The sequence below is a fragment of the Hemibagrus wyckioides genome, linkage group LG22 (assembly GCF_019097595.1).
Source record: "Hemibagrus wyckioides isolate EC202008001 linkage group LG22, SWU_Hwy_1.0, whole genome shotgun sequence".
Taxonomy (NCBI): Eukaryota; Metazoa; Chordata; class Actinopteri; order Siluriformes; family Bagridae; genus Hemibagrus; species Hemibagrus wyckioides.
In genome coordinates this window covers 10990326-11010531 of record NC_080731.1, presented here as the reverse complement: position 1 = coordinate 11010531, position 20206 = coordinate 10990326, and the positions used below count along the sequence as shown (strand labels likewise).

Sequence of the window (20206 nt, the reverse complement as noted above, 5' to 3'; positions counted from 1 at the left end):
CGCGCCCGGCGTTTGTGGCATTTGCCGACTTCTCTCACCACTACAAACACGCCGAGGAGTGGAGAAGAGAGAAGGGAGGAGGGTTATGCCGGTCCCATAATGAAAGACTACGGATTGGGCTGGCCCCTGGGGTATGCCATATTCCTTCCTTCACACTTTACACCATGGGTCTGGACGTATCTATGCCTTTCTTAGAAAGTCAAAAGTAGTTCTATGATTTTCAAGGGGTTTTCTTATTGCATAAAAACAGTGTTATGATCTGGCTAGGTCAAGTGATGAATAATGAGGATGATGACATGAAGAGGATATGGGCTTAACAGATTTTTTTACTTCTTCCCTCATTGCTAATGGACAGGAAATTACATATTGAGAAGAGCTACCCACACAGCAATTGAGGGACAGAGAAAGAATTGAAGGACATGAGGAGGAGAGAAAGAAAAATGGCAGCCTGGTTGCTTGTTTAGACAAACCCCAACTGTAACAATCAGAGTTAAATGATGCGAGAGATCAACAGCGCGGCAGTGCTCTCAACAATCAGCCCAATCAGCTTGTGGTAATGTCGAAATGACTGTGACATCATTTCGGAAAACAAGAGGTGGCAGGGATGACTGTATAGCTTTCCACCGAAGGCGAGTTTACAGCCTGTCTTTTCATCCTCTTTTCGATCTGGGTTACTTCATTTCTGTACAGCGCTTTGGGACTGAGGAAAGAGAGAGGAAGATTGGGAAAAAAGAAAAGCTCAGGTCGAAGCTATGAAGGACATCCTTGTTGAAGTGCCATGTCTTCATGTCTTTCTCTCAACTTTTCTCTGACAAAATGTCTGTTTTGAAACATTAAAGCTTTTAAGATTGACCTGTGAGTCTATGATTATTTTTGTTTAGTGTTTTAGGATATTTTGGTGTTGGATCTACATCTTTGTACACTCATTTTGAAATATTTGACAGTTAAAACCTGCTGCACAATTTCTGAAAGTCATATAATTTGCTTACAGACAGAAAGCGTAGACTTGCACTGATAAAGGAGCAGGTGTTAGAGTTGCTCAGTTGAAATGCAACTGTTCGAACTTGATTATAAATAGCTATCGGATTATACGTTTAATATAAATTACCGATTCAATGGAAGAGATTTGGTGATTTTGATTAGACAGGAATGTATGTCTAATAACATATGCCTGCTGACAGATTTATTCCAGATTTTGTTAGGTTACCGTAGATATACTGCAACTAAACCAAAACTTCTGGTAAAAAGGCACTTTTACCATCTTTGCTGAATTACTCAATATGAAAAAAAAAGAACTGTGCAATCACTGAACATGCTGATTGATCGGGATAAAAAGAGGAGGTTGCTTCACTTCCCTTTTCTCCCTCGCTCTGACTTCTTGGCCAGGCATCAGAAGAAAGAGAAAAAAAAAACTCAATTTCTGCAAAACACTTCAATATCAAGTGCCTCAGTGGCTTACTGTACATATTTGCGTCATGAAAAAAAAACTGAAGAGAAGGATATCAAGGGGAGAGAAAAAGAGAAAAAGAAGAGGCAGAAGTGAGAAGGGGGTATGTTGGCACCCGCTCTCAGTCTCTGAGCCACGTTAGCCTCTGGGCTTAATTGAAGCCAGGAGGGAACGTTTAATAATTGCTGTCAGAAGATCAAATTTAATTCTCTTTTTCACAGGACCGCTGTAGGGTAGGGTGAAACAAATTGTCATCGGAGAGCTCCAAATGAACAAAGCTTTTAATTAGTCTGATTAGAATGCTGAGGTGGTGAGGGGGCCGAGGAGGATGTGCGCGCGACGGGAAAAAAAAGTGCGATGAAATAATCAGAGGATCATCTAAGCCTGCAGACATGCCGCAGCCCCTCAATGCCCCTCCGACCCCTGAACAAGGCTAACATCATAAGATGCTCTCATCCTCTGCTGATAACATAATTGGCCGATGTTGCCAGGCCTTGTCTCTTCCAAGTGACACAGCTCAGGGCTGTGTTAGTGTAGCGGGGAAATTACTCACCAAGCAAACATGGCCCCTGCTTGTATTTATTCCTGTCTTTTCTAGTCACCGCTTTAAATGTTTTCTTTCATCCAGCTTTGTTAGCTGATCAAAAGTCAGCTAGTGTTGTCTTACGTTTTTACGTAACTTTTCTTACGTTTTTGTGCAAGCCTCCCGCAGTGCTCTCTGTGGCTGCACCTGGATCTAGACCACTATGCGTGACGTGGTAGTGGTTAGGCATTTGCTGATAAACACAGCTCTGCTCTTGCAGATGTGTGAGGAGAAGGAGAAGGAGAACTCAAACGCTCGATTGTGGTTCTTTAGTCAAATCACCCATGCCTCTCTGTTTTCCTGTAAAATATTGCAGTTATTGCAAGTGCAGCATTTTTCTTCGCCTTGATCAGAACATCACTGATTCCCTTCCCACAACCCATGACTTTTCTTACTTTACTTTTTAATTTTTTGTAATTATTATTATTATTATTTTTTATTTTTTTATTTTGGTGACCAACCAACCTATACAGTCTGCGCATTCATATGACATGCTTCCACTGAATTCTGAACTCATTCACAGTGCAGTGAAGTGTAAAGCACACAGATTTCAAACAGATGTGGTCACTGAGAATTCTGCTTACATTTAGTCGTTCTCCTTTAAACGCTTTCATTTTTCTTCTTAGAACATTTTATTTTACATCCAAAATCCATCCTGCTACAGGTGGACAGTTTCACTTAATACAATGCCTGCACACACCATATCTCTGTGCTGAGCAGCTGCCTCTCCCTGACGCATGTATCGAGCCACGTCGTCCTTGGGTGGCTTTGCAATGGCTAACTGACAGACGGCTCTCACCTGGCTCGCTTTACCCGTGTTGGGCCACACTCACTGTTTACTGACTGAGTGAGGGACAAGACTGCTGTCAGCACCCCTTCATCCATCCAGCTCGTTTACTACTCTGTGTGGTCACATGTTCCCAATGCAAGGCCATATTCTAGGAATGAACATTTCAGATAGATAAATACCGTACATACATTATTAATGGCAGATCATCCAGAAGAGCTTCTGAAATACCTTCATCTTTCACCTTACAGCTTTGTTTGCAGGCATTTAATAACAATCGCTTTAACTACCTTGGATACCGAAGTCCTTGGGTACTGAAACAGACTGAGAGACTCAGAGGATAAACATGTCACATTTTCTTCTCATTTGATAAAACACTGGAAGGCCTGCAGCTATTTCACAAAGAGAGGTTTTTTTCTTCATGAGAAGTTGTTTTGCGTTTTAAAAAAGAAATGCACAGCTGATTGCAAGAGAGACAGGAGAGATGGCGGGACCCTGAAAGAACACTCTGTGTGGTGTAAATGAAACCTCTCCTTTTTCCATCGAATGCCCTAATCTCACATAGAAACTGAAAAGACCTATTCACCAAACACCACCCTGCCGAAACGCAGTTCATCCATAAGTTCACACATTTGCTAATAAAGTCATGTGACATTCCGCTCTATTTTTCATGCCGTAAGTGGCAAATTTACGAGTGCCATAAAACTATAGAGTCATTCAGGGTTTGTAATGTGTAATGTCGAAACTCAAATCCATGTGTTGTAGGAATGCAGTGACGTCATTTAGTAAGTGGTTTTGGAAGACTGGTTCGTGTGTCAACTTTGTCAACTCTGTTGCCCTCTTGGCCCAGAATCCTTTGCATTCAGTGCTTGCAACAGAAAGTGGCCGTTTGGTTACGGTCAGCGGTGGCGGTGAGAGCCTCAGCTCTCTTTCTTTCTGTTTGTCTCTTCTTTTCTGGCTTGGAGAAGGAAGCGCAGGAGTTTTGGTTCCCATTTTGTGCACTCTGGAACAGTTTAGGAAAGGAAGCACCTTTACACCTTTGATTGTCTGTGGTTGCTGATGTCACATCCTTCCTCCAGGCTCTGTGTTTGTGTGAGTCTGTGTGTGTTTCCTGTTGCTCTGTCCAGTTGAGTTAGAAGGTAAGACCAGTCCTGTGAAATGTTGGTTGTATGAAAATTTGTTAATTGTACTTCATTATTTTTCATATTAGCATCAGTTCCATCTCTCCCTACTGCTAAACAAAATGGGGGCCAAAGACAATTCATACTGTATCTTTATTACAGTACTGTATCTTTATTACAGTACGTTGTTTAAAGCCCACACATACAATCTTCTTAAGCTTAGAAGGTGGTAAAGCATCCTGCTGCGAAAGCCCACAATTCTGAAAGCCCAACTCCGCCAAGCTGAATCTCCAGTTTAGGTCAGTCATCCCATTGCGTGTTGGATGGACAGTCATGGTAGCCATTCGTCAGAGCTCGTATCTCCCTCAAGCAGCCAGTACAACACTCAAGAGCCTGTGCATGTAATGACATTACAGAGACAATAGGCCTCCCAGGATCCACTCGCTATGGCCTGCCTGTCTCCCTGCGCACCATTAACTATCGCTGATAAACAGCTGCCTGTCTGCAAATAAGTGCATTAAATAAAATCGGCTCTAAGAAAATAAACGCAGTTAGGAGAGGAAGAAAATGTGCTTCAGGGATTAAGCGTGAAGAAGGAAGAAAAAAGACTTCCAAGTGTGAGACTTGACTAGAGATTGTCCTAACACACAAATTATTCAGGAAGAACCATTGAAGACGGTTTTTTTTCTGGTCTCTTCAAGGAAATGGGAGTTTATTTGAAAAGTGCGGGGGTTTATTTAATGTATCGCACACCTCCTAAAAGGTTTACTTACTGCGCTGTAATATGTTATTTCAAATCTCTGAGACCACATTTCCCTGTGAGGATAGAGGGTACTTGCCTTTTCTCAAGCACATGCTATTACCAAATATGTTGCAGATGTGCAGGAGAGAGGGGAGACGACTGTGGTGACAGTGCAAGCTGAGATGGGTAACAAGGTATACGGTGTGGCCTGACACAGGACACCACTGGAGATTTCATAAGCATGATTTAAAGGTTTTGACCTATATGTGCTGTGTATTAGGACCGTAATATGATCCAACATCAATGTGTAGTTGCTGCAACGACGTTTCATTACACCTCATTAACCAAATATAGTGTGCTAATACACTTAAACATGGCAGCCTGTATCTGATAAGCAAGCACAAGAAGTCAAATTCACTCTATTAGGACTTTGACAAATACAATTGAGTGTAATTTTTTTTTTCTCCCTAAGTGGAACACTTGGGAATGAAACGACCCAGAATTGCGCCTGCTTTTGTTCGTACCCGTTGCCCTTTTAGCTCCAGTTCTCGTCGAGAGAGGGGGAAATGGAAAGAAAGAGAGAGAAAAATGCCTAGCAGCTCATTACATCTCTGTGCTGGCGCTCTTTTTCTCTTTGTCTTTTCTCTTCTTCCCTCTCACTCTCTTCCTCTCTAGCATTCTTATTTGTGGCAGTAGAAAAGAGGCGTAGTTAACAGATGGGAGGGTCAGCAGCAGCGCTTCTCCCTCTCTCCCTTGAGAGACCTGCTCATCTCTCCCTCTATCATCCTCTCTGTTTCTCCCATGTTCTCTTCATGTTTCCCTCGTTTCTGTTGTCCTTGCAGTCACACTTACATAAGGAGCCAGCTTATCAAACTAAGCTTCCATCGCTGTCTTATGGCATCCACTATGACCTCTCTCACTCTAAGCCAAGGATCTCACTCTTGGCTCTCTCTCCCTCGTGTTCCTCCTCTCTTTCTCTCTCTCTCCTCATGTGCTTTGGCCATGGATTAGTAAATTGGCTTAACAAACTCTCTCTCTCTCTCTCTCTCTCTCTCTTTCTGTCCTTCTCTATCTGTGTCTTTTTGTCAATCTAAAAGACACACACATACACACATCCTGACACATGTACACAAGCATAACAACATACTGCTTATACTCATAAGGGCAACCACGCTTATGTGGGAAGATTGAACATCCCGGTGTGTGTGTGTGTGTGTGTGTGTGTGTGGTTGACAGAGTTGTTTTACCAGCTGTGCTCATGTCTACAGTAGTTCATCGTTCTAGTGTAAATTTGATTGCGCTTATCTGTGGTCTAAAATGATGATGATGATGATGATGGGGTGTGTGTGTGTGTGTGTGTGCATGCTTCAAACGCTAACTGTCTTACTGTATTACTTCCTCTAAAGCATTTTTACCAAACAATATAGCGACAAACAAGGAAGAACAAACATGATTCAATTAATGAGAGTGTTTCTTTGAGCATGCAAACATAAAGCACACTCTCTGATGTGGTTAGCCGCTATTGTCGGAGTTTTCGGCTAGGCCAAGCACAACTGAGACTGGCGAACACGACTTGTGCCAGCTCCCTGACTGCATCTCGGTAAATATTTACCCAGTAATCTAGTCATTATCACCAGCTTGTCTCCGGGTTGTTTTGCTCCTTGTTCAACAGTAGTCCTTCAAACAATCATCATGCTAGCTTTAATTTCATCACGCAGGCGCTAAGACTCTCTATTGCTAACAGCTCGCACAAAGTGTGACGAGCGGTGTGCAGATGCTAATAAAGCCTAACGTCGAGGTTCAGTATTAATAGAGACCACAGTAGACAAACACCGGCTGATTATTATCAGCACTAAATTTTTCTTTGTCTTGCAGAATGTGTGTCTTTGACAAATAGGTTTTGACGTGGTAATGAGAGATTTTAATAACTGGGTGTAGAATTTTATGAAGTAGCCACATGCTATGATGATACGGAGAAAATTGAGGCAGAATTGAACTGCTCCATGAAACAAATGAATCATAGCATTCACCTTAGCAACACAGAATCTCTCCTTCCTCTCCTTCCTGACTCTCTCACTCAGATGCAACACTTTAACACCAAGGAAGATCTACAGGGTTTGTCTGTGCGAACGTCTCATACTTAAGTTTCTGAAATCTGCTTATCAAAGAGCAAGAGAGAGGCAGATATGTAGACGGAGGGGAAGACAGAGTGACACATCTTTCACACGTAGCAACATCAATGTCTCAGACTCGTTCTGGCAGCCGCCTGGAAATGCGTTTCAGAAAGAGCCGAAAAGAAGAAGGGACAAGGGAGGAAGAAGAAAAAGAAGGAAAACGAAAAAGAAGAAGGTGAACGATGGAGGGGTTTTAATGCGACACCGCTGACAGCTTCGCTGCATTACACCCAGCCTAAATAATGGGATGCTCATTTGCATAACGAGGGACGTTATCACCTTTACTGTCAGAAGAAAACACAACAACACTTCTGCTGCTCCTCCCTGAGATGAATTGGGTTGGCCTACTTTACAGCGCCAGGGAGGTGCACTTGGTGCGCACACACACGCACACACTCTTACACACCCATATGCACAAACACATACAAAAGATACCTCACACTGTTTGTTAGCTCCCTTAAAACGTGTCTGTCCCAAAGATGAGATGGTTTACAGAAAGCTAGGTTAGCTGCTCGACTGAGGGCAGCCCTTTCAAACCGACGAGGTCTCAGCGGGAGAGACGAGCCGTGAAGTGATTACAGGATCATGGCAGATATAGACTTATTGAGTGTGTACTGCAGAACAAATGAGAACAGCCTTTTTTGGCATCAGGCCCTTCTTTTTGAGCTACAAATACCTGAATTGCTTTGGTAAATCAGTCATGCTTAAACAGGAACTCAAGTGAAGTATCACATGCAAAGTCAATTCATTTTTTTTGATCATCTTTCTCTTCTTGACTTGTTGTATTGCAACTTGTAATACATGGGGTAACATGGGGAATTTTTTTTTTAACCAGACTCACATGCCGTTCAGCATGGCATAAATATTACATTGTGTGTGATTAGAGCCCTTAAGTTCGTGTCACCTCGTAAAACCTTGTCAAAATCTGTGGAACTGTGGAGAGAGTGTGACAGTGCTGTCTCCCCTCGTAGTCAGAGCACTGAAGTGCTGGCTCTGATTTGCATGATATCGACAGTGAAAAACAGCGCACTCTCGCAAAAAATGTTGACAGATCCTTTTGTCTTTATTCACCATCCCATGTGCTGAGATTATGCTCTTTTTTTCTTCTTCTCCACTATCTGCCATAAAGCTCTTCTCTGTTTTCTCTCTCTATATCTCTCTGTGTATAACAGGTACAGCTGCTGGAATCTTTGAATTGAGTGGAGCAAGTACAGAGAAGAAAGCCTGGTTCGAGGAAACACAAAAAAGCAACAACCAAAAAAAAAAAAGAAGCGCGACAAGGCCATAAAGTTATTTGGTGAAAGAAGAGAGTGAAGAAAGAAACGGGACAATGGGGAGAAAAAAGATTCAGATCACGCGGATTATGGACGAACGCAACAGACAGGTAAGACGCACCAGTCAACGGTTGTATAACACTGAATTCAAACGTTTTAATAACTTTTAGGAGTGGCGTAATTTCGAACTGAAATGATCCTTTAAAAATAGCCCCCGCGGCTCTCAACACCCTTCATATGGCCCATGGCCGACGTGCCACCAGCTGTAGCTAATGTCAGTGAAAGATTATTTTAGCAGGGGTGGGTACAGAGTGGGAGGGTAGCACAAACAAACAGACAAACAACCTCTAAGGCACGCAGAGAGAGAAATTGGGAGGTGGGTGGCTCTTTGGGGCCGTACCACTTGGCCCAGTAGTTTTCCTTTTACAGATCAGGTTGTAGGTGGAGGCCAATGAGATGTGAGCCCTCAGCATGACATCACGCTCCTGGACTGTGTGGCCTTTCTACAGTTATTGTTTTTATCTTTTATAACCTAGTGTTTTTCCACATATCCTCAGATTCCTGTCTGTAATGATATAACCTTCAAACACACCGAAATGACTATAATCATTACGTTCAGGAATGAATGATATAGTCATAGCTAAGTTTTGCTAGTTATCCTCTAAATGATTTCATTTGGATTTAGGATTAAATGCAGGTTACTTATATAAGTCTTTTCATGACCTAAACACTCAGGACATGAGACACCAACCAGCCAGGGCTGCAAAACACAGACAGATATCATATCTAACAAATTCTGTACTTGTATCGATTATAGTGGTGCCAGTAACATAGGTACTTGTTTTACAGCAAGATCAATGAGCTCTTCTCTTCTCTGTGCGTCTGATGTTTATGCTCGGCGGCTGCCAGGGAAATAGGAGTTTAAAGGTGCCTTCAGAGGGCAATCTGTCAAAGACAGCAAGGTCTAGAGAGGCTCTTGGTTTCACTTATTGTGACTTTATTCTCTGTTTAAAAAAAAAAAAAACTCTGTTTTTGGCTTACTGTAGCTAAGAGTTTTGATGGCATGGAATGTGTCCACACTCCAGTTAATGACTGCTGTCTGGACTTTGGGAAGAGCTGATCAATTATTGAAGGCGGAATGAGGGGCCGAGGAGGAGTGAGGGAGAGGAGAGGAAGAGGAGAGTGGAAAGTAATGGGTGTGTCAGGCGGCACAGACGGCAGGGGAACGGTGGCATTAGTCATTTGGCACTCGTGGGTTGAGTGAGTTCTCCCCCCTGAGGAAACCAGAGGCTCACATGCACATGGCGGAGAAGCAAAGATTCACACAAATGAGTCAAAGCCCTTATCATACCAGCAGTCTCTTCTTGTTTTTCTCTTCTGGCTGCTGGGAAAACAATACAACTTTAGTCATCTTTAAATCATTTCGAGATTGTCTTCAAAAGCCCTGCTTACTGGCTTTATTTTTTTGCAGATTAATACGGTAAAATATGCCCAAGAAAGACCACTGTTTCTTCACCATATTTCGCTCATTCAATAATAATTCATAATAGATGTGGTGAGATGATATGATGAAGTAGAAGTGGTCAGGGAAGACACATAGTTTCTTTGATGAATAGCCACAATAGAAGAGGAGAGAGAAAGAAAGAGGAAAGAGAGCAAGAAGGATGCATGGTCTAGGTCAGGATGTTTTTGGGGGAGGCTATCGTATTGCACAGAAAGCATCCTGTCCTGGTGTTATCACTGCTCTCTTTCCTTCTTTCTCTTGCTGTCCTTCTCTTACTCTCTCACTTTTTCTCCCTCCGCTCCCTCAAGATCAGAGATTGATACAGGAAGGACACCTGATGAGAGTCGATGCCACAGCTTTCCGGGACTTGAGATCAAGAGGGAGAAGGAGAGGGCAAAGTGAGGCAATAAGAAAACCAGAGAAACTTTTAGGATTTTATTTAGAAAAAGGGAAGCAGCTTAAGACTTTATCAGTAATATGGTTTTGTTCTAAATAAAACTAGCTATGACACTACAGTGATATTTTTATGGTAAAAACTGTGAAAACTGTGCCTTTTTATCATCACACCATCAAAATAATTCTTACATTTGTATGAAGAAGTTGTGTGCAGATGTGGCCTATCAAAGATCTTTGAAGATAGTTGTCCTTCCCCTTTAAGATCTTGACTGTATCAAAGTACAGAGTTCTGTGTGATACAAGGAAACCATGAAGACAGGCATCACAAGACAAGAATGAAGGACCTTTGACTCACAACCCTTTTTTTTCTCCCCTCCCCTCTGCTCTCAATTTGTTGAAGTCGTGGCTGGGCCTTTGCATATTTTCACTTCCCCTTTAAGGAAATCTTTCCATACCAAAGCAAAATAAACAGCTGCCCGCTTCAATGGTGTTACCTTTGGTGCAACATTCTTGAGATGTTTGGAGGGTTTTCATGCAAATACCATCACATTCAGAGTTTGATGTTCCAGTCCCTCAGCAAGTCCCCTCAGTTTTATCACTGAGAGAGAAAAAAAAAAACAACTGGTTAAATTTGTTTATTTTTTATACAATAGCTATAATATAAATTCTGCATATCACCCCCAAAAAAGCCCAGGTTTTAAGGCCTAAATTGTGAGACAGTAATAACAAGCTGTAACCAAAAAAAAAAAACATGGTTATAGATCTCTGTATACCATTTTATGTCTTATATCACCCTTTTTTTGAGTGGCAAGTGTATAGCTGACCACCCTGCCTGCAGTGCCTTGCTTGCAGGCACCGGACCCTCATCGCCTTGGGCGGCCACTTGGACCCCCCACCTCCACCACCCTCAAAAACACTTCCCCAGAGCATGGCCAGTTGACTGACTGCCCAGACTGCCACACAGGGCATTAGTGTGCGAGGCCTGGCTACTTGCCCTCCGGCCACTCAAACACTTTCCCGGGCGCATCAACATGAAAGGATCCCCTGTGCGCTAAAATACATTAGCCAACATGCTAATTCGCTGCACATTTTACTCCTTGCTAAGAATTCTCGATCCTGTGGCAGTTCATTCTTATAGAGGTTCTTTGAAACAAAGGGGAAAATGAGAAGGTCATAACGGATCACAGCTGAATCATTCTAAGTGAGATGCCTCGTTGCCAGTCGGGAAGCAGCCGCATCGGAGTCGGCTGTAATTGGGCCTAATGGAGGGTGGCTAATTCAGGGTTGTGATCCATCTGGCCAGGTGGTGAGACAAACTTGGGTCAGGTCAAGAGAGGCCAGGGAGGAAGTGGCCCTGATGGCAGTGGGCAGGATAAGGGATGTCATTAGTCATAGAAAGGATAAATGGTTTGCAGCTGACCCATTGTGCTTCATGAAGACGGAGAACAAGACGTTTTTTGGCATGTTAGTTCAGAAGTAATGGTTCTTATAAATGCAGTTAATGTAGAAATGTGTGTGTAGAGGGGTATAAAACTGGTGTTACGTCATGCTGAATTGCGTTTCGAAAAATGAACACAAGCCTTCATTCTAGATCAAAAACACTACTCTTTATTCTCAGAGCATTCCCAGTTTTCTTCTCCCGTAAAGTAAGACGCTGGATCAAAATGCATTATGGCATTTGCATAAAGGCCCCCAAGACATAGCTTGAATAAAGATTATATCTACATAACACCTTAACAGGACCAATAATGTGAACAAGTGTTGTAACATTAAAAAAAACACTTAATAATGAATAAACATAATGAATAATGATCAGTACTCAATGTGGTAATACATTAGAAGTAATGCAAGTTCTCCTGAATACTATAGGAAGGTTATCTGTTTATTTACGACCCCTGCCACGTTATCATTTCACCATTACTTTCCGATTAAAAGATTTAGACTTCCGACTTTGCATTGCGTACATTTTCTCTTCATCTGCGCTTCATGGTGGAGTGATGGCATTGAGCTGGAGCCGGATTTCAGCACTCGTGACAACAGAGACATCTCTCCAATCAACAGTGGTGAGGTGTGAAACAGTTTGAGTGAAATTAACAGCAGGAAAATAATGAGGCCCTCTGGGTATCCCGTCACCCCTACTCACCTTCCTCAGATTCTCACCTTGCTCCTCTGATCGTTTCCTCTGCGTCTGTCTCCTCAAAAAAAAAAAAATCCACTGCACTTAGTTCTTCTTCTTTTCTTCTTCTTTTCTTCTTCCTCTCAAAGTCTCTTTAGTTCAACAAATTCTCCAAATTACTCTTCTTTGAATTGGAGCTCCACAAATGTTGAACTTCCTCTTGCATTAATTGTTATTCCTTCTTTTTTCTTATTATTGTGCACCTTCCTCTTTTAACCTACCACTTTTATTCGTCTTTCACACATTTCCTCCTAGTTTACAATTCACGTTATTAAATGATTAAAGGAAATCTTGGCAGTAAGGCAATTAAGACACATTATACTGAAATGTGTTTTATTCCAAGCTTAATTTACTCTATAGAGCTCACTCTTAATAGTGTAAACCATTTCACACACACATTTTCTTATACATATGTAGCGTCCTTTTTCTCAGAATGTGGGTCATCCAGAAAGGGTATAGAGATGCTGTTGAAGTCAGCATAAATAAAGACACGTAGTCATGCAAAAGGCTTCACTGTCAAGCTTAAGCATGCACACCTCCAATTAAGACATGTGTAAATGGGTGGTAGAGTAGAATGGGTCTCCAGAGTCTGTATGCAGAATGTGGCTGATCCAGCAGCAGGGACACAGGGGTGGGGGACAGCATAGTGACAAATGACTACTCGTCCTCTCTGTCTCTGTCCACCAGCAAAACCCCCTGGGGAAAACAGTAAGCCCAGGAGGCGGGAAGCAGAAGCGAAGCCATTGTGAAGGGGAAGCCGTCAGGCACTTCCTGTTATGAGAGGAAATACACAGAAATGTGCTTCCTGCCCCCGTGTCTCCAACCCCCGCGCCAGGGAGTCAGACTGTTACCGACCTTATTTCTTCTAATCGTTTAGCCATTTGGTTTGTTTTTCTTCGTATAGACATTCTTGTTAACCCTTTAATGCATGACACGTGGTTTGTACATAGTTTAGGTTGTTAGCAACGGACACATACCAACAAACACGTTAAGGTTAAACTGTCAAAATATTATTTTACAAAATAATAAAGTAATTTTAAAAAATTGTCACTTAACAAATCACACATTACAGAAATGTAAAAAAAAAAAAAAAACCCAAACACTATTATAATGTAATGTTATTTTATGTCACATTTAATTGTTGTGAAATACTAGGGAAGTGAGCACACAGCTGAAATAAATAGATGATTTAATGGGGGGAAATGAGGTCATAGGTCACTTGTAGCCTGAGGTATACATTTAAAAGTTAATTGCGCAACCACATTCCTCTGTTTCTTTGGATTTTGTACTTCAGTAATTCATTTGGTAATAGAGAGGGACTGATCACGCCTGGGCAATAACAAGTTTTCAAGCTCACGTTGATGTTAGTATTTCACACCAAGGTCTTCATGCCAGTGTTAGCAGTAACCTTTCTTGCAGCTGATTTTGCACTGCAGTCTCTTGACTGTTCTCACCCGCTAACTATGTAGAGGAGAAGGTGCCATAAGTGCCATTTTCAGCAATTAACGCACTGACTCGCCAAAGTCTCCGGAGCACGGAAGACTGAGGCATGACAACGTGGGGGCAGCTTGTACAGAGATCTGGAGAAAAAGAAGAGAATCATGTTGTAGGCTCTTGTGACTTGCCATTACATCAGCAGCAGTTTAAGTGGAGAAGTTTGCACAGCGTGGAATAGCTCTTAGAAGCGCTCTGGATGAAATCATTTGTTTAACTCCACAATGACTTGAAGGCCCTGTCAATCATTTTATAGCATAAAAGTGTTGGCTCCAGCATAAAATGGTCACCTATATCAATTTTTGTTGTGACCAGAGGTAAGAGATGAGTTACGCCAGAGCTCACTGCCTCGACTGGTTCTAATACTCCATTGGTCACTGTATTGGTGTGACCGAAAAAATAAAGGAGACCACAAAGATTTTAACAGAACTCTTAACCGGATCACCTATGCACAGTGAATAAGACAAATCATCATCAGTGGTGAAAGCATATGAAACCATGTTTTTAATGCAGGGTCCTGTTTTGGTCTGGGTGTAGTCCCCTATGGTTTGCTGACCTCGATTTTTTTTTTTCTTTCTTTCTTGCAATGTGCGGTTCTCAATATGTAATTCTTCACACATGCCCTTCCGTTGCATGAACCGAATGTTTCCTGACACACCAGAAAAGCCAGAAAATTCAAGCCGGGGTTACACTTTCTTTGCCAGCTACAAAATGAGTCAGGAACAGCATCGTGAAAAAAGTTCACACATTCAGTGAGCTCCATGGCACCAACTTTCTGTTGAAGCTCTCATCATCATGGCCTATTCTTCAATAGAAACAGAACTGTCAAAACAATCAATAGTGTTCTCCAAACTTTGCCTAATGAACACCGCTGATGAGACATAATCAAAACATAATCACTTCCTTTATGGCACAGCAGAGAGGAATGACAGCAGGCCGTTGACAAGACGAGTAGACGTAACCATAGAAGTAATTTTATTTTACAGGAGCTGTCAGTGGGAGAGGCCACAGGTATCTGCCACTGCACAGTACTGTCACCAATCGCATGGCATTCCTGTGAAGAAGAAGACAGGTGTGGGTGCGTGTCAGGGTGTGTGTGTGTACACTGTGTGTGGGTGCATGCATAGACTTAAAATCATCTGTATCAGAAATGCAGTAGATGTCAGATATCGATTTAGTGGGATAATTATTGTAATGCTTTGTTAAAAGTTTTGTTAGTTAGGTGTGGGCTGTGTCTGAAATAAGAAAAGCGTTGGTTTGCAATCTTTAATAAGAGATTTACGGGGTCACAGTCCGTATGTTTACACTTTTATTAAACAAATAGAATGAGGAAAAATGTAACCAAGCATAAGCAGCTACATTTAAGAACGTTCACTTAGATTGTGGAATATTTTAACTACATCTCAGCAAAACATCGGAATCTGCTTCCTCCAGGGGAAATATACTTAATGTTTCAGTAATCCTGAGTGCATGGGTTTTTAAAAAAATATAGTTAATAGCATTACAGTTAATAGAATTTCTAATCTAGGCTATATTCTGTGCTTGTTTATGGTCAGATTTGTGATAAATGCAGTACATACTTTTACATTTTAGACTATAGTGGACATATGGTACCATTGAGACTGTGTTTGTGGCCTTGCTGTGGCAGGAGGATTGTGATGAGGGCATTCCACAGGCGTATGTGAGCCAGATGAAAGTGTGGGCCAGCCCTGGGGTCAGTGCTCCTTTAGTACCTGAAAGAATCTTTTGTTTTGGATTTGAAGAGTGGCATGGCAGAACAAAAGGGGGAATGAGAGATTTGAGCTCACTTTCAGCACATATGCAACTCACTTGGATTGTGCGTGTGTGTGTGTGTGTAATTTTAGCATATTCCCTTTTGCCTTTTTAATTATGTAGTGCTTACTTTTTTTGAGCTAGTGAGTTATAAACCTTCTGAAATACTGAGATATTTTATATTTTTTGTTTTCTGAAAATCAACTCCTTTGCCTATTTTTCTCTGAGTTGACAAATGCCTCCAATTTATGGAGTCATTTCTTATTTTCATGTAATTTTTTTTTCTGAACAGTTATTATTCATGATCAGTACTGTGTGTTTTCTGTAGAGGTGCATTTCTCTGGACTGAGCGTGTTGTAACACGTACTAGGGGATGTCCAAGCGTGTTTATTTTTACTGTTACTAATTTGATAGACGAGAACATTTACTGAGAAGTGACATGTCAGCACTGCAGCACCGTGAGCAGTGAGAGATGACGATCTCTGTGCATGTCTGTGTGTGTGCGTGTGTCATCTTTCAATATATGACGGATTTTGTTCTCTTAGAATAAGAATTTTATGTTGTGTCCATTTCCTTTTTTTAAGCGATCCACCTTGCATTTAATATAAACTGCATTAACTCAAGCTACAAAGTATAATAAAAAAAGAAGTTGCCAAGTGATTAAATTTGAGTAGTGTCAGAATTATTATCTCTTCACAATTGTACTATTATATTACAGAGATTAAAGTTTTTTACTCTTTTACTACATATATATTACGCATGACATGAGAGGTTAATCTGAGGCATTTTAAAAGCTTAAGCAAGTTCTAAAAACGCACAGGGTTTGAATTTTTTCTTAAAGCCCAAAATTCTTTTCTGTAACCTTTGCTTGAATTATGAGTGGAAAAAGTCTGATTATGCCAGCATCTGTTTTCCCAGACATTTTGGATGAACAAAAAAGAAAACGGAAAACATTGATTTTCCAACAGAAGTATTGTTCAGTGCGGCTCAAGAGCAAGAGAGATTCAAGACAATTTTCTCACACCTTTCCAACCTTGTGTACTGGCCTAAAATTTTTTTCTTCCTTTCTCTCTCTCTCTCTCTCTCTCTCTCTCTCTCTCTTTCTCTCTCCCACCCTATCACAATGTAGGTGACATTCACCAAGAGGAAGTTTGGACTGATGAAGAAAGCCTATGAGCTGAGTGTGCTATGCGACTGTGAGATCGCCCTCATCATCTTCAACAGCACCAACAAGCTCTTCCAGTACGCCAGCACCGACATGGACAAAGTGTTACTGAAGTACACTGAGTACAACGAGCCTCATGAGAGCAGGACCAATTCTGACATTGTGGAGGTGAGGAATCTGCCGTACACCAGCTAGCTGGAGCACACGTCGCTTGGACAAGCTGACGTGAAGAATAATGAATGAGCAGAGAGTGATAGATGTTGTGGGTTTTAATATATTCACTGGGGAAATAAAGAACAAAATCCTAATTTCATCTTCAATCGCCGTATATCCCAATCGCATGTGAAGCCTCCTTCCAGCCTGTGGAGGAAGAGAGAATCGTAGTGTTACTAGAGGCTATGCTCTCGTGCCAGACCACTGCTACTGTTTTAGCAAACAGACATTAGCCAGTGTGTATGACACAAGCTCCTCATATCCAGCCTGTCTCTGCCCACTCTGTGTCTCACAACAGTGATCGAAACATGCTAAAGCTTTGGATAAGTCTCAGGCCTCAGAGACATGCTGTCTGCTGGTTGCTGCGCCAGCATTGGCCTCGTTCCTGAAACCAAAGCCGGGTTCAATCCGAGCTAAACAGCCATGACAGAGGCCAATCACGAGGCAGACGTCCAGTAGCAAATGTTAAGCCCAGCGTGAGTCGCTTGCGCAACAAGCTTTCCACACAGACGTGGCCAAGGACTCAAGGGCCTCTGAGGCACTTAAGGATTTATGGGAAAAGATGCTATTTGTCCTCTCTGGACTGGTACAAGTGTCAACCAGAGACGCACCTTAACTAGACCTTTTTCCCAGCCTCCACCCAAATATAGTTATAAGTTAGTATTCTTTCTGATTCAGCTAAGCATTAATACCCCAGTGTTGATTCAGGTGAGTTTCCAGTGTGGAAAATATATGGAGCTACGACAAGATTAGAAATGTACATATAGATAAAGACCATGATGGAAGATTCTGGTCAGTTATGCCATTTTGATCTTTTAAAATATGGCTGAAGCTAAGTCTTCCACCTGACTTGTTTATTTATTTATTTATTTTTATTCCAAATGATGAGTTCTTTGTAAGAAAGCAAATAAGATCCTTCTCCTTATAAAAGCTTGAGAGTTATACAGTACACCAATTTAACCAAGCTCTTCTGTTGCGCTTAAATAGCACTAGTCTTATCCTTTACTCTGTCATTGATTCAGACTTTTTTTTTTGTGGACAATTTTTCACTCCCTTTCTCTCTCTCTCTCTCTCTCTCTCTCCTCTTTCTTTTTCACTCTCTTAGAAATATTGCATAAACCCTCCAGAGTCACAGCATGCTTTCCCTCAGTCCCCTCTCTCATCTCCATTTCACACAAGCCTGTGTATACAAAAGCTTTTTTTTTCATTTGTTCAATATTGCTGTAAATTAAGATTTTTTCCCCTTCTTTGTTCCTTCATACTGTATATTCATAATGCTGAGACATCCTTACCCACTGAGTGAACACTTACATGAAATGTGTCTAGATGACCAGTGAGGATCATGTGCTGTAACTGATTCTGTGATGATCAATTCACATTATTGTTAAGAATCACGCTTGATTCTGAATCATACCGAGACTCGATAAAACCTATGGTCTGCTTTATATTTCTAACACAGCAGATATGCCTGCCAAGTGAAGACAGTAGACCACTACACTCCCTTAATGCATTATAGACATGTGTATAGAAGACTTTTAATCTTGTCTAGACCTAAACTTCAGCCAGGGAATGAATTATAAATTGTCTTCCTTCACTTTGGAATTCCTTGAAACCAAAGTGCATAAGTGCGTTTCTATCCATTAAGTGGTAAGATAAGAGCATATCTGGTAGCATTAGACATCCGTAGGCTACATCACATTTAAATACAATAAATGTTAAACAGCCACCTCAGAAATAAGTGATCATGCCATTTTAGGCCACTTTATATCACACTGTCATGCCTTTCTGTTCTTACAGAAAGCACAAGTTCCAAATTGGCCAAATTACCCAAAGCCTGAAATGTTTGTGGAGCTTTGATTTAGTGAAATTTTGAGACAAACACCAAAATTCCAAACACTGATGTTTTGAAGCACAGATTATAAAAGAGCTATAATGTAAACCACCTGAGGATAATCTGCTCGGATGTGTCGAAGGGAAAGGAGTGTGAAAAAAGAACGGTGCGGTTGTAGAAGAAACAGAAGTTAGTGCTAGCTCTTTCTCCACCCTGGCAGATTTGTGCTAGTGAAAATTGATTGGGAGTGCGCCTGAGGCAGCAAGCTAACTGGATTTGCGAGCTCCTACAGGGCCCCCATTTGGCTGCTGCTAGGTTACATCACGGCCGGGGGAGATGGGGTAGCGGGAGGTCAAGAGGAACAAAGCAGACTTGCTGTTGCAGTGGCAGGATAGGGCTGAAGCCTTCAGCTGGGCTCCGGGAGGAGGGCTGGAACTGGGAGGTGGGTGCTAGTTTTGAAGATGTATACATTCGTGTGAATAAAAGAAAAAAGATTGAAAGACGTTCATCTTTAGCAAACATATACATTCACGCCCTTGTGTATTTATATCCCCAAGTAAATATTCTGTCTTATATAAATGAAAGAATCCACAAATGCGCATATAAGGATAAAAAACAAGCTCAAGGATAAAACGTAGTTGTTCCTGTCTTTGCCCAGCATGCCTTGGAGGGTGCAGTGGGAGGATAAGGAGAGGCAGGGGAGCCGGGCACAGCGTGTGGGCGTCTCGAAGAGCGGACTGCTACATTAGCAATAAAGCTCCATGTAATTAGCATGTCTTCGGCTGATAATTAGCGTCGCTGGGAGAGTGGCAGCAGCAGGCTTTGCCCGGCCTCTTTAGCTGTGTTTGCTAGGGGCTGAAGGCCCTACTCCTTCACCCCAGCACTCATCAGCACGCTTTTCCTCTCTCCTCTTCCTTTGGCTAGAATTTCATCTTAGCTATTCAGGGTCAGGCCCATTCCTCTTTTAACTCGGACGTCTGCTAGGCTAGCTACTCGAGCCAATATGCTGTAATAAAGTGCCTATGTACAGCATATAGAGTCTCAAAAGAGCGAAAGAGAAAGATTGCTTTACACAATATGTTTTATCACTGATTAGAAATGAAGATGTGTAGTAAATGTGATGAATCTATGGAGAGCCCACTCTGACTGAAGCTTATTAGAGTCAACTCAGAAAAGATCTCTTGCAACAAATCAGTGTTTATAGCACTGTCAAACCCTACTGAATATGGCAATAACATAATTGTGCTTTCTTGGTGTATTGGTTCGTCTCAGGCAAATTGTTTTCACTGGCACATTTTTTTTCTTTTTTTTTCTTATACAAAACCCCATTAAAAGTCTCCTGCAAAGCAACATCTGAGGCTCGACAATAGGTGGGCAGGTCCAGGTAATTACATGTGAAGTTGCAAAGAAAGACCAAATTACAGGTGCTTACATAAGGTAAAATTAGTCTGTTTCAGACTAGCGGGAAGAAAGCAGCGCAGCGCAGTTGACGGAGTGGGATGTCAAATGTTGCACTGGCACGAATA

General features: G+C 41.7%; 1 protein-coding gene across 6 annotated transcripts in view; it reads left to right on the top strand.

Annotated features, from left to right (window-relative positions):
• Positions 1–20206, top strand: part of mef2cb (myocyte enhancer factor 2cb) — a 65096-nt gene that overhangs the window by 22782 nt on the left and 22108 nt on the right. For all 6 annotated transcript variants that reach the window (XM_058375211.1, XM_058375214.1, XM_058375212.1 and 3 more), the window contains 2 exons: positions 8027–8238; positions 16601–16804. In XM_058375211.1, the coding sequence (XP_058231194.1) occupies positions 8185–8238; positions 16601–16804 (258 nt within the window). In that variant the 5' untranslated portion in view covers positions 8027–8184. The remainder of the gene's footprint in view (positions 1–8026; positions 8239–16600; positions 16805–20206) is intronic.